This window comes from Danio rerio, chromosome 10, assembly GCF_052040795.2.
Source record: "Danio rerio strain M-AB ecotype USA chromosome 10, GRCz13ab, whole genome shotgun sequence".
NCBI lineage: Eukaryota > Metazoa > Chordata > Actinopteri > Cypriniformes > Danionidae > Danio > Danio rerio.
The window spans coordinates 4,820,030-4,834,954 of record NC_141030.1 but is presented as its reverse complement, the minus strand read 5'-3'; the positions used below and the strand labels follow the sequence as shown (position 1 = coordinate 4,834,954).

Here is a 14,925-nt window from a genome sequence, read left to right as displayed (position 1 = left end):
GACTTTAATGTTGCAACAAACTATTTGTTTACTTTCTCATGCTAATCGAAATGCTTCACATGACTGTTCATTTACCATGCAAGCCCAGCCAGACCCAGTCTAAAATGATAATTAAAATTAACCCAGAATCTGTTGGATTCCTTCGGGTTCGGGTAATGATCTTCAACTCTTCATCCAAAATAAATGCAAATGTCAGTAAAGGTGAATTCAAGAGTTCACACTAAGCTGGTGATTGATTATAAAGCTTGTTTGACATGCTGTCCTGAGAGAGAGAGCCCTGAGCTCGTAAGATCCTCGAGCCTGGGGCTCCCTCCCGTTTGCAAGGTGAGAGGGGAGTTTGAGCTTAGGTAGATCTCGAGAACTGCCCTGCAGCTAATGAACAGATAGTGATTGCTCTTAAGAGATAACTTCTTACTAGGAGCATTTCTATGGTGCCTGTTTGGATTAGTCATTTAATTAAAGTTGTAAGTTTTTGAACGGTGGGAGGAAATCAGGGAACTCGGGGGAAACCCACGTGAGCACGGGGAAAACATTTAAACTCTGCACAGAAACATTGGCTGGCTTGGTAAGAACTAGAACCAGTGATGTTCTTGCTGTGAGGCAACAGTGCTAACCACTGGGCCACCGTGCCACTCATCTAGGAAAGGAGGAGTAGGGGTGGAAGGGGGAATTGTTCAAAATGAAGATGCCTGTTATATGGCACTTAGGGTATTTATTGTGGCTCAGGAGTCATCTGATTGGTTAATCGTAAATTGAATAATGCGGGACCAGTCGCAAGCAATCATAAGCACGTGATCCTCTCGAAATTAGTTTATGAATAAACTTCACTTATAGCGAGTGACACAGTGCTCTGTTTGGTGTGAAGTAACCACTGGGCCACCATGCCACTCATCTAGGAAAGGAGGAGGAGTATGGTGTGAAGCCAGCATAATGTCTAGGGCGGCAGAATAGAGAGGGCGCCGTCAGCGACACTACCCTCACCACCCGCGCCTGTCCTCAGGTCTTTACACTGGCTGCCAGTTACATTCAGAATAGATTTTAAAGTATTATTACTGGTCTATAAATCACTAAATGGCCTAGGACCTAAATACATCACAGATATGCTCACTCAATACAAACCTAACAGATCACTCAGATCTTTAGGATCATATAAACTAGAAGTTCCAAGAGTTCAGTCAAAGCAGGGTGAATCGGCTTTTAGCCACTACGCCCATCGCTGCTGGAATCAGCTTCCAGAAATGATCAGATGTGGCAAGATTAGGCACATTCAAATCAAAACTGAAAACACATCTGTTTAGCTGTGCCTTTACTGAATGAGCACTGTGCTGCGTCCGACAGATTGCACTATCATGTTTTTCTCTTCTTCTTCATTCTTTTATATCACATTTTACCTGTTTTTATGTTTTGTTTTGTTTTTATGCATTTTTATTATTTGTTTTTATTTTTATTTTACTTGTTTCTTTTATTCTTGTTTATGTAAAGCACTTTGAATTGCCATTGTGTATGAAATGTGCTATATAAATAAACTTGCCTTGCCTTGCCTTGCCTTGCCTATATCCGCGTCTATTGCAGCAGAATAGAGAGGGCGGCATTCGCGACACTACCCTCACCACCCGCGCCCTCAGTTATATCCGTGTCTATTGCAGCAGAATAGAGAGGGCGGCATTCGCGACACTACCCTCACCACCCGCGCCCTCAGTTATATCCGTGTCTATTGCAGCAGAATAGAGAGGGCGGCATTCGCGACACTACCCTCACCACCCGAGCCCTCAGTTATATCCGCGTCTATTGCAGCAGAATAGAGAGGGCGCCATCCACGGCACTACCATCACCACCTGCGCCCTCACTTATATCCGCGTCTATTGCAGCAGAATAGAAAGGGCGGCATCCGCGACACTACCCTCACCACCCGCGCCCTCAGTTATATCTGCGTCTATTGCAGCAGAATAGAGAGGGCGGCATTCGCGACACTACCCTCACCACCCGAGCCCTCAGTTATATCCGCGTCTATTGCAGCAGAATAGAGAGGGCGCCATCCACGGCACTACCATCACCACCTGCGCCCTCACTTATATCCGCGTCTATTGCAGCAGAATAGAAAGGGCGGCATCCGCGACACTACCCTCACCACCCGCGCCCTCAGTTATATCTGCGTCTATTGCAGCAGAATAGAGAGGGCGGCATCCGCGACACTACCCCCACCACCCGCGCCCTCAGTTATATCCGCGTCTATTGCAGCAGAATAGAGAGGGCGGCATCCGCGACACTACCCTCACCCCCCGCGCCCTCAGTTATATCCGCGTCTATTGCAGCAGAATAGAGAGGGCGGCATCCGCAACACTACCCTCACCACCCGCGCCCTCAGTTATATCCGCGTCTATTGCAGCAGAATAGAGAGGGCGGCATTCGCGACACTACCCTCACCACCCGCACCCTCAGTTATATCCGCTTCTATTGCAGCAGAATAGAGAGGGCGCCATCCACGGCACTACCCTCACCACCTGCGCCCTCTTCTATCCGCGTCTAGGGCGACAGAATAGAAAGGGTGGCGTCCGCGCACTACCCTTACCACCTGCGCTACAACACCCCCCCCCCCCCTTTCACTTTAGGGTTGAGGGCGGTGTGACCGTCCTTTGCCTAGAGCTGCAACTCAGCTATCTCCGACACTGATCACACGCGCATGGCCGATTAATAATCTGTTCAAAGCAAAAGCAACTGGTGCTGGTTCCAACCCTGCTTCAACACACTCACCAGTAGGTTTCAAACAAGCCTGAAGGACTCAATTAGTTTGATCAGGTGTGTTTAATTAGGGTTGGAACTAAACTCTGCAAGGCTGCGGCCCTCCAGGAATTGAGTTTGACATCCCTGATCTAGTCTATTTGAAAGAGAACCGATCACAGTTGCCTTCCAGGCATGGTTGCTTCACGCAAGGAAAGGAGCGCGCACGCGTTTTAAACCGTCGTGTGCATCACATCAGCTGCTAGCGCAAGTGATCATCCTCTCATTCAGTATTCACCTGCTTTCTTTTGCTTACGCGAACACAATTATTCCTGTCAGTCGTGCTGCTTCCCGATTCTAATATCACATTTGCACGTATATTGGGTAATCCTTAAAGTCAAACCCTGCTTTTAAGAAAACTACCATTTAAAAATGATTTTCAACCAGCCAAAGTGGCTAGTGGGAGTGTCTGTCTAACCCGCCAAAGCTGAAATTTACCCGCATTTGGCAGGTTGTTGGGCGTCCCAAAATAGTTGTACATTACGGTTCACTATTTTGGTACTTCTGACAGTGAAAATGGAAACGAATGCATACTGTACTGCACTGCTCAGTGGAGATTAACCATTGATGTCTGTTAGTGTGGTGTGAATTGACCTTATTCCATCATCATCATCTCACCACTTTTCTTTTTCTTCTGGTTAATAATTTTACATTTCATTATATTTCCAGTGGACAAAGAACATATTTGATATCATCTGAAAGAAATTAAACTGACAGAAATATATCTCAAAGCCTTTTTAATCCATAGAAACATAACCACTCAAGGTCAACAGCGTGTTCAAGGTTAACACTTTCTTGTTACAACTCCAGAGAAAACTGTGTGGCTTTCTTCTTTTAAAAAAAAAATCTTCTCAGCCCTGCGTATCAATATGCAGGAAACGCTACCGTACATCACTTTGACACCTTAAATAAATGTCATTTTGACACATAAGTGTCTTCCTTTTATGCAGTTACTTGCTGTCTTTGTCACGTCGCTGCATTAAAAACAAGGTATTCCCAGAACTGAACTTCTGGGAATACAGAAATACACACTGCTTATATCCCATTTTGACTTCATATTTCCCTGTATGTCCTTTCGTTCAAGTTCAGTTCAATGAGAAATGAAACATAAAAACAAATAACAAAAAGGCTTCGAAGAAAGTGCTGAGAAAGTCCTGCTTCCCTTAGGAGCTGCAGTTGAAATAATCAACTAGAAGGTCCAAGACTTTGAACAACGCAACCCATAAAACTCCAGCCAAATCTTCCACGAGTCTAGGACTCGGTTAAAGTCTTTGTCTTCTGATACTGCTCCAGCTCTTTTTTCTTCTTCATTGCAAGCTGTAGTTGCTTTTTGATAAGCTGGATTTGCGTTTCCAGGTCTGTTAATTCCTGTACGATTGGGTTCTGGGCCAGACCCAGTAAGTCGGTTCTTCCGTTAGATGTGGCTTGTAATGGAAGCTGCCTCTTCTCCTGTGGACACAGCAGTTCTTTACAATGGCAGCATTCCAGGTCATTTTGCCCCTCTTGATTGGACAGTTTTCGTCTGTTGCAATTGGGGGTTCCCAAAGAGTTCCATGGCATCTGCTGGTTGTTTCCAACATTGCAGCTTAAGAACAAGAATGATACAATACAATGCAATATCAGTATAAAAACAGAAACTTAATATACAGTTGAAGTCAGAATTATTAGCCCCTGTTTATTTTTCCTCGAATTTCTGTTTAACAGACAGATTTTTTCAACACATTTCTGAACATAATAGTTTTAATAACTCATCTCTAATAACTGATTTATTTTATCTTTGCCATGATGACAGTAAATAATATTAGACTAGACATTCTTCAAGAAACTTCTATACAGCTTAAAGTGACATTTAAAGGCTTAACTAAGTTAATTGGGTTAACTAGGCAGGTTAGGGTAATTAGGCAAGTTATTGTATAACAATGATTTGTTCTGTAGACTATCGAAAAAAAAAAAGCTTAAAAGGGGCTAATATTTTTGACCTTAAAATGGTTTATAAAAAAATTAAAACTGCTTTTATTCTAGCCTAAATAAAATAAAAAAAGATTTTCTCCAGAATAAAAAAAATATTATCAGACATACTGTGAAATTTTTTTTGCTCTGTTAAACCTAATTTGGGGATTATTTAAAAAAGAAAAAAATTCAAAGGGGGGCTAATAATTCTGATTTCAACTGTATATGACTCTCAATAACTCATACATCTGACTAGAGAGATGTATTGTGTTGGTTTATGGGTACCTTTTTTGGCTATAAGAACATTATTCAAAATGTTTTCAGAACGTTTCAATCTCAAGCTAATTTAATGTTCTAAAAACATTTCCCTAACATTCTCAGTAAGTTATTCAATGTTATTGTGGAAGGTTGGAATTTTGTTTGTACAGTTTGTTAGACAATGCATTAACATTATTATTATTACATTATTTTGCTTACTATAGTTATTGAAAAAGTAAATATATAATAAAATAATGTTCCTGAGACAATTTCCTATCAATGTTATTAATAATGTGGGTAATAATATATACAAATATAAATAATATAACATTATTTTCTCCTGTATTCTTTTAATAACACTGCGTTCTAACATTTACACAACATTAATGAAACATTACTGTTGGGTACACTATACCCTACCCCAATGTTAACCGACAGTGTTAAATGAAGAAAAGAAAAAAAATCTGAAACAATCATGTTTGTTTTTGAGACTTAATTGCTTTGTACAAATGTAGCTCTTCCTCTTGAGTAGCTCTTGCATTTCTTTTATGCATGCTTCACATGGTGCGTCAGTGATAATGCTTTCCATTGACTTTGAATAGAGTTGTTGAACTGAACTGTAGGTCTGTCAATTTACGTTGTGTCCATTGTTTGCTGTTTTAAACTTTTCAAGTGGCAAAGCACTTTTGACCCTTTTGACCCTAAAAACTGCTTTTATTCTAGTCGAAAACAAACAAGACTTTCTCCAGAAGAAAAAATATCACACATACAGTGAAAAATTCTCTTGCCCTGTTAAACATCATTTGGGAAATATTTAAAAAAAGAAAAAAAAATTCAAAGGGGGTTAATAATTCTGACTTCAACTGTACACACACACACACACACACACAGACATAATTATATATATATATATATATATATATATATATATATATATATATATATATATATATATATATATATATATATATATATATATATATATATATACATACATACTGTAACAAAGTTGGCGACCCAGGGGTGTTTAGTTTACAGACTGTACCAAAGAGGGGGGCGGGTGACATTACGGGAGTTTTAGAAAGAAATAAAATCGGGATATTTGCGGGAGACTGGTCTGAAATGCGGGATACTCCCATGAAAAACGGGAATGTTTGCAGGTGTGCTTACCAGTTTAATATTGATTTGATCTGCTGTAGTTAGAAATCAGACTGTTATATCTTCTAAGCGTAAGGGCTTATTATGCGGTTTTTTCACCATCTTGTGGATAGAAAACGTCAACTGTTGCCGACGAGCTGTCTCTCAGAAATTGTAAAGATTTTAAAATAGGCATTATTCTTGCAAATAAACTGCATAGTTGCAATCTAAACAACTACATTCTTGACTAAAAAAAGTCTCAAGTTTATTTAGTTGTCTAACATAAGTAATATTTGTCAAACTGTAGTGTCTGTTTGTTGCTGGCTGTATGTGGGCGGAGTAATACACAAAGGGTAAAGAGGCTGCACGAGTGCTGATATTACTTAAATATATCACGGCTATCTGCCAATCAGATTCAAGATCCAGACAGAACTGTTTTATATATATATATATATATATATATATATATATATATATATATATATATATATATATATATATACATACACACACACACACACATATATATATATATATATATGTATAATAGGGGCTCTTTAAGTAACAGTAGAAGCAAAATAATTGACTTTGATCTGTTAAATTATTAGTAATAATAATAATTCAACCACCTATCATCAACTATTTCTCGCATACTATTCAGTCAGATGTGTTTATTCCTTTGTAGAATATATCATTAAAATATTTAATTGTAGAACTTAAGACCAACAAAAGTGCAAAAACTGAAATCCTATTAAATCCTGTAAGAGGAAATTTCCTCTTGTAAAACAAGATGATGTCAAAAGATCAAACTAATTAAATGTCATTTCTATAAACAAAACAGCACAGAACATTAATTCAGGGTTGCCTGAATGTATTTTGATATGAAAGTGGTTTACCTTTTCTCCGGTTTTGCAACTGTCTGCAATTTGTCTTCTTTGAATGTCGGATTAAGTGCTCGATGTAATCTCTGGAAAACAATTAAATTAGGCGTTATTAAAGCCAAGCACTGCGAATTGCAAAGTGAATAATAAGCAAAGCATGTTTTCCCTCAGTGTTACAACGTGTCGCCGAGATGACATGTAATTATGCGCAATAAAACGCAAGGAGTGAACTTACTTGACTGGTGTGGAGCCAGTACTTATGCTCTGTTGACTCCTGCATTCTGGGAATCACCCAGCGATGGACGATGTGTTCACCCAGGGTGGTGAGGAGAGACAGGGCCACTCCAACGCATAGCATGACAAATAACCCTGAGAAGTGCTTTATCCCCATCTGTAAAGTCTGCCAGTGACAACAGAAAGTCGAGTTTAGAAGAGAGCGATGGTTCATTGTGAATAAAATGTGGTCAGTATTTAGCCTCCCTCACGTAGAACTTTGATTATTATTTAGGCTATTGTCCAAAGTGACAAATGAGACTGAAAGTATTTCGAAAAGCTTAAGTAGATAGCAATTTTAATGTAAAAACAAACAAAGACTAAAGTATCATGAGAGTTTTCCTAAAAGCAGTTGGGGAAAAAAATCTGTCATTATCCTTTACAAAATACTCCTCCTCAGCCAGGCTCTTGAATCATTTGAATCAGATGATGGTTCGAGTTGAAGATTCAGCTAGCTCTAGCCCCACCAACTCTCACATGGTCCCTCGCTGAAGCTAAGCAGGGCTGCGCCTGGTCAGTACCTGGATGGGAGACCACATGGGAAAGCTAGGTTGCTGTTAGTGAGGCCAGCAGGGGGCGCCCAACTTGTGGTTTGTGTGGGTCCTAAAACCTCAGTATAATGATGGGGACTCTATACTGCTCAGTGAGCACTTTCGGATGACATGTTAAACTAAGGCTCTGACTCTCTGTGGTCGTTAAAAATCCCAGGATGTCCTTCGAAAAAGAGGAGGGATTTAACCCCGACAACCTGGCTAAATCTGCCCACTGGCCTCTGTCCATCATGGCCTCCTAACCATCTAATTAACGATATCATTATTTGCTTCATCACTCTGTCTCCTCTCCACCAATCAGCTGGTGTGTGGTGTGCGGTCTGGTGCAGTATGGCTGCTGTCGCGTCATCCCGGTGGATGCTGCACACCGGTGGTGAATGAAGAGATTCCCCCCAGTGTTTAAAGCACTTTTGAGTGTCCAGAAAAGCGCTATTTGAATGTAAAAATTAAAAAAATATAAAATATAAAAAATATAAGTGAAGTATAAAATCAATGAATAATCGCAATTGGCACGATCACCAGCGACCTAGCCTATGTAGATCCCTGGATAACTACGTAACATAACTATTGTAGGTTGACAGATTTGTCAGGTTAGTAGCTAATTCAATAAAATTTGTACAAATTCAGCCATACGAAATTGTATGATTTTAAAAAGGAGGCATGGCACCCAACCCTAGACCCAAGCATCATTGGAGGATGAGCAAAGCATCCCAAATTGTACGAATTAGCCACTAAGTCAAAAACTTATGAATTGCAGTAAAATTGTGTTGGAAGTACACATTTGCCACAACATGAACTACAACTACCATGTAGCTGTTTGAAATGCCCCGCCCCCTTTCAAGACGCTTCTCATTTGCTTTTTATGTGATAAGCTTGAGCTCAACTACTCTCACTGGCAGAACTGTGATAAAAACAAAACACTATTGACTGTATTTAAAGAAGGGGCAGAGCTACTCTGTGCCACCCTCTCTTCATTTTTTGGTTGATGATCAAACATCGAATAAAAAAAAAGCTAATTTCAAAGCACTTCACGGTACCATTAAGATACAATTGTGCTATTAACAAAGCATTGAAAGCAAGTCTTTTAGCTCAATAAAGTTGGTGCTTTTGTAACAGAAGCCAGCCAGTAGGTGCTGTGCAGGTAAACCTCACTTCTCTGATCTCTAAAGGTGATCTAGCAACAGACGCTAGAGGCCATGGTCTTTAGCCTTCTTGTTAAGGCGGAATTATACTTCTGAGTCAAAAGCACGCCTATGCTACCGCACAGCCTACGCGTTGACGCATAGCCCTACGCCATGTCCATCGGCATCGCTGACGCGCAACTCTCAAAAAATGTAACTACAAGTCGCAACAACGCGTAGCGCAAGCTCTGTGATTGGTCGGCTTGGTAGCGCTGACGAGTCTGGGCTGGACCAAGAGTTGCTCGAGCCTGATGGAGCGATTGTTTACAAGTGTGGAGTCCCGTGAAGGAGCTCCAGATGGAAAGTTTTGTTTTGTGTTTACCTCATGGTTAAAGTTGTTGCACGTCGCATGGTTCCTGCCTCAAAATGAGCAAGTTTGAACCTCTTGTACATTAAGGAAGCATTCAGGAAAAACAAAACACCAGCGAAGAAACTCAACACAGAGGAACATTTACACCTCACTGCCAACTAGGGTTTCGGAAGTGTTATTGCAGAACAACAGAAACAGCGCGCAGAAGTATAAATGCACAGCTACACGCGTTGCATGCGCCGTGGGTCACACCAATCACTTGATGCAGAAGTATAAACCAGGCTTTAGATCAACCGACTCCCATGCGGAAGGTCGCCGGTTTGATCCCGGCACAGAGCGGGTTGGGTGGTGTAGGACCGGCAGAGTTACACTTTTACTAGTAATTTAGGTACTAGTTGGGTTTAAGTATTGGATAGAATTATTAATGTAGAATATGCACTTTATAGGTATTAATAAACAGCTAATACATTAATAATAAGCAGGTAATAAGTGACTAGTTATTAGAGAAAATTGGTATCAAGACTTTTAACATAAATGAAATTGATGATTAAAACTAATCAAAGTTAGGAGATATGAACTCATAACTGTGAGTTGTAACTCACGATTGCAAGACAGACACGCGACTGTAAGTAAAAACGTCACTGTAGCTAAAAAAAAAAAGAGTTATTGGAAGTAAACTCAACACTGTGTTGAGGAGGGGGAAAAAAGTCTGAATTCCAAGAAATAAACTCTGGATTTCTGCAGTATCATGACTTACCTCAGTGACTGCAAAGCTTCTTTTACCGCACGGCACCACCTTGTACCACTTATCATGCAGCATGTCCATAAATCCATCAGATTTGTACTGACTGACCAACTCTGAGATATTTGAAGTCAGAGGGGAGTTCTGTTTGAGCCCAATACCATATCCTGTCAAAAGCAGAGAAATGTATTATTTATCAGCATGAGCCCAATAGTTCATTCGCTCTCGAAACTGCTGTATATATAAAAATAACAATAATAAAAGGGAATAAGAAGAATTTATTTACTTGCCTTCAATTGCGAAAGGCTTTCCCACTGTCAGCATCTTGCAGTCTGCATCAATAGACACTTCATAGTCTAAAAGAGCTTTGTCCATTATAAAAGCATCAAGCTTTTGGGGATCATCCCTGAAATAACATCAAACACTTTAGTTTTATTTATGTGTTGCATTTATCGCATGAACTTTTGACACTGGTGTTGATGCTGATTAAGTAAATTAGCCCTAGATCAAAATAGCTAGACACACACTCATAAGTCCATAACACAACCGTACCACCAGCTGGTGCACATCCTTGTTTATCCTATGCACTTCAAGTATGTTATCTTGCAAAAACACGTGCTGGATTGATTTAAAAGGAGCAAGCTGGTTAACTTCTTTAGGAAAATGTTGCGAATTTCATCTACTTCTCCTGAAATCTATTCACTCTGCCCTACTTTATGGAATTATACACAGTGGCAATATTTTGGAGGATGTGGTCAGATTTGAGGACTGCATCAAATCATGTCCCGAAGGTTGTGGAATCTCAAAAGAAGAGTTTCTGACTCGCAACAGAGGATGTGAAAGGAGGAAAACCTAATCTAAATTTAGTTACGTTTGGCCTGTCGGACATGCAAGTGATGTTGTTTGGAAAATCTGGGCAGTGGAATCCCACAAGATGTCATTCCAGCCTGATCTCACAAGAAGACGTAAGTATTTTACGTTTTGCCAGTTTAGTGGCTAATTCAGTCAAACGAAATTGTACGATATTAAAAAGGAGGCGTGGCACCTAACTCCACCCCTAAACCCAACTGTCATTGGGGATGAGCAAATCGTACTAAATTGTACGAATTAGATCGTATGAAGTCATACGAATTAGCCACTAAATCAAAAAGTTACGAATTGCCGTGAGATTGTGTTGGTCATTCTTACAACAAATACTTTAGTCAAATTTGTCTTACATTGACAAAATACAGTGGATGTCCTTAATATTAATGTCTTTTCCACACTTAGCTTAATAAATCCTGTAGTTTAAGCTTCATGACCTCATCAACAAACTTGTCTTTGTTTTACAGTAAACTCAATCCTGGAGGGCCGGTGTCCTGCAGATTTCAGCTCCAACTTGCCTCAACACACCTGCATGGATGCTTCCAGCCTAGTATGAGCTTGATTACCTAGTTAGTGTGTCTGATTGGGGTTGTAACTAAATTTTGCAGGATACTGGACCGAGTTTGGACACCCGTTTAACACCATAAGTTACTTTAGACCAGGGGTGTCCAAACTTAGTCCTAGAGGGCCAGTGTTCTGCAAAGTTTAGTTCCAACTTTCTTAAACATATCTTCCTGGAAGTTTATAGTATACCTAAAGAGAGCTTGTCGAATGGTCATCATAACCACACTTTTTGATGTACTAAAAATATTTACTAAAGATTCAGAATAAAAAATATGAAAAAATACAAATGTATTACATCATATATTATTAGAAAGTAATACATATGAATTCGTTTTAAATTAAAAACAAGCCATATTATAAATTGAGGCAAATTATAAATAACAAACTCGCCAGCACATTCAACTTTCCCTGACCATTTGAATAAAAATGATGAAGAGCTTTACAATTTTTCTAGTCTCTCTTGTAAAACAAAAAAAAGTACATTTGAAAATCCAAAACAACAACAATAGTCAAATTAGTATTCAAATAAATTTTCAAATAAATTTTACAAATCATGTCTCTGGTTTAGCCTCTCAGCTGTTACTCCACGTAGCCGCTACACTCCTAAGGAGTTAGTTAGCGACCATATATGGTTTGCCTAGATTGTGTGTGCCAGATCGTGTGTGCCTGAAACGTGTGTGGTTCTGCGGGTCTGCAGGTGGATATATCTCGTAGAAAAGGGTTAAAATGTTAATGCCTGAGAAAAATGTATATAGTGTGTAGTGAGAGGTTTTTACAGCCTTAAAACATCTATAATAATTGTAAAAAATAAAGCTGACGTGGATTTTGCCTATTGCGGGTAATTTTTAGAACATAACTTCCGCGATAAACGAGGGACCACTGCACTATTATCTCTTATTTTCCAAAGGATCAAGAGTTTAAGTTTTGCAGTTCATGACAATCACATACCCTACTACCAATACATGCAAGGCATGCATCTAAAAACTGTTGATTTGCTGTAATATGTGTTTCAGCACACTCCAGCTATCAGCAGACCAGTCAATTCATTCCTGCTCTTGTACAGTGAAACCCCAGGGATTCACAGTAAGTAGACGGAAGCCTTCTAAAAAGGACATGGTGGAGGGCATCAAGTAAATTAGTGCTGCTTCAGTGATCGATGCCACTTTGCAATAACGATTACGACTTACTTAAGATGATCTATCCCATCAGGGGTCGTAGGGGCATTATATCGCCTCATGTATTCGTGCATCTCTGGGAAGCTTTTTTTCACATAGTCCTCAGCGCTGCTCTCCCGAACGGTTCCAAAGCGGAAACCTTGTGATGGATGATGAAGCTTGAAAGGCAAGAGGACCATTATTATCAACCATAATGTATATACTTTATATCTCTAACAATTGGTAAGCCTGAAGGGCAGTTTGACTCCCTTTAAAAATTACAACCGCAAGTTACTCTTACCTTGGGATCATGTATACCTGAGAGTTGCTCGTAGGTTTTCTCACCAACCATTACAGCTGCGAGATTTGCTGTGTATGTTGACAGGCAGAACAGGCAGAATATGGCCCAGAGGTTCATGAGGAATCTGCCGGTCCAACATTTAGGTGGCTTAATGGCGGCAGTTCTGCCGAATAAGATTGCGTAGCAAACATTTAGCGCTGAGGAGAAAGAAAAGACACGATCCCTGTTCCTCCCCCTCGGGGTCATTCCGAATGGACTTTTCCATTCATATAAAGTCAGGAACACAGCCGTGACATGTAAAGACACAAATATCCCCAGCCACATACTCCAGTGCAGGGGCCACATGAAGGCTCCAATAGGTGCGGCAGTATCCCTAGTCCTGACAAGGATTCCCAAACTGGTGGAAAAGAAAGGACTGGTGAAGTCAATCACCTGACTGCGTGCTGAGTTGATGCTAAAAGAAGTCACAGCCAGATGTGCTGCTCCGCTCATGAGATCCCCGACAAGCCCTGTCCACCGACCATTCTTGTACGCTCCATACTTTCCATCTCCAACAATGTAGAGGTCAAAATCAAACCCCATGTCCTCTGCCAGCTTCTCCAATAGATCAATACAATAGCCGTAGCAGCATTTCTTAAACTCCAACGGGACAGTGTCATTGGCACCCTGCAGACCCTGAAAAAGACTTTCCAGTAAGGCTGTATCATTTGTTAGGGGGTCAAGGCACAACTGGCCAGCCGGGCACAAACCTTCGTCATCAACATCTCGAGTGAAGACAAACGGGTGTTCTACTAGAGTGACGACTCGTAAGTGTAGACGTGAGGAATGGCGCCAGTCTGCTCCTGGCTGGGACCGTCTCTTATTGGGCCAAACACCATAATCCATAACCACCTTGCCATGCTTCCAGCTGCCTAGACGGGTCCACATGGGCTTCCCTATTGGGTCATGTTGTAGATTCCATATGAAGTGATGGCTTTCAGAGATGATGGTGGATTCCTCTTGAACACTGATGCAGCCGCTCAGGCCGTCAAAAGAAGTGCTGGCCATGTATCTGGGAATCAAGAGGAAACAGGTTTAACTTCAATTTCAGTCAATGGAAGAAAATCAAATCAAGTTTTGACCAAATCGTAAAAGATCTGAATGTCTCTGGTATGAAGGATTGATCACATCAAGTATACTTTTGATAACTAAAGTGCAATAATCTGGGATATAGAGCTGTGGTGAAAAAAAAAACAATCTTTCAAGAATTTAATTCTGCATCGATTCTGAGATTTTCAAAATGCATCACTTATCTCCTATGAATCAATTCTGAGTTTAGTTTTAAACTAATTTTTAATGGCAGATGACGCTCTAGGCTAGTTTTTAACAGCAGATGGCACTCTAAGCTAATTTTTAACAGCAGATGGATAGTTTTTAACAGCAGATGGAGCTCTAGGCTAATTTTTAACAGCAGATGGTGCTCTAGGCTAGTTTTTTAACAGAAGATGGCGCTCTAGGCTAATTTTTAACAGCAGATTGATAGTTTTTAACAGCAGATGGAGCTCTAGGCTAATTTTTAACAGCAGATGGTGCTCTAGAATAGTTTTTTAACAGCAGATGGCGCTCTAGGCTAATTTTTAACAGCAGATGGATAGTTTTTAACAGCAGATGGCACTCTAGGTTATTGTTTAACAGCAGATCGTCCTCTAGGCTAGTTTTTTTAATAGTAGATGGCGCTCTGTTTTTTTTTAACAGCAGATGGTGCTCTAGGCTAATTTTTAACAGCAGATGGTGCTCTAAGCTAATTTTTAAAAGCAGATGGCGCTCTAGGCTATTTTTTAACAGCAGATAGATTGTTTTTAACAGCAGATGGCGCTCTAGGCTAGTTTTTAACAGCAGATCGTGCTCTAGGCTAGTTTTTAACAGCAGATCGTGCTTTAGGCTAGTTTTTTTAAACAGCAGATGGCGCTCTAGTCTAGTTTTTTTAACAGCTGATGTCACT

At 40.3% G+C, this 14,925-nt stretch overlaps 1 protein-coding gene across 2 annotated transcripts in view; it reads right to left on the bottom strand.

The window, feature by feature from the left end:
* Positions 1-3,500: 3,500 nt before the first annotated feature.
* grin3a (glutamate receptor, ionotropic, N-methyl-D-aspartate 3A) overlaps positions 3,501-14,925 on the bottom strand; it is a 35,592-nt gene continuing 24,167 nt past the window's right edge. For both annotated transcript variants that reach the window (XM_087269962.1, XM_087269963.1), the window contains exons 3-9: positions 12,945-13,995; positions 12,677-12,822; positions 10,352-10,467; positions 10,077-10,228; positions 7,240-7,404; positions 7,020-7,090; positions 3,501-4,363 (exon numbers count right to left, since the gene is read on the bottom strand). In XM_087269962.1, the coding sequence (XP_087126088.1) occupies positions 4,030-4,363; positions 7,020-7,090; positions 7,240-7,404; positions 10,077-10,228; positions 10,352-10,467; positions 12,677-12,822; positions 12,945-13,995 (2,035 nt within the window). In that variant the 3' untranslated portion in view covers positions 3,501-4,029. The remainder of the gene's footprint in view (positions 4,364-7,019; positions 7,091-7,239; positions 7,405-10,076; positions 10,229-10,351; positions 10,468-12,676; positions 12,823-12,944; positions 13,996-14,925) is intronic.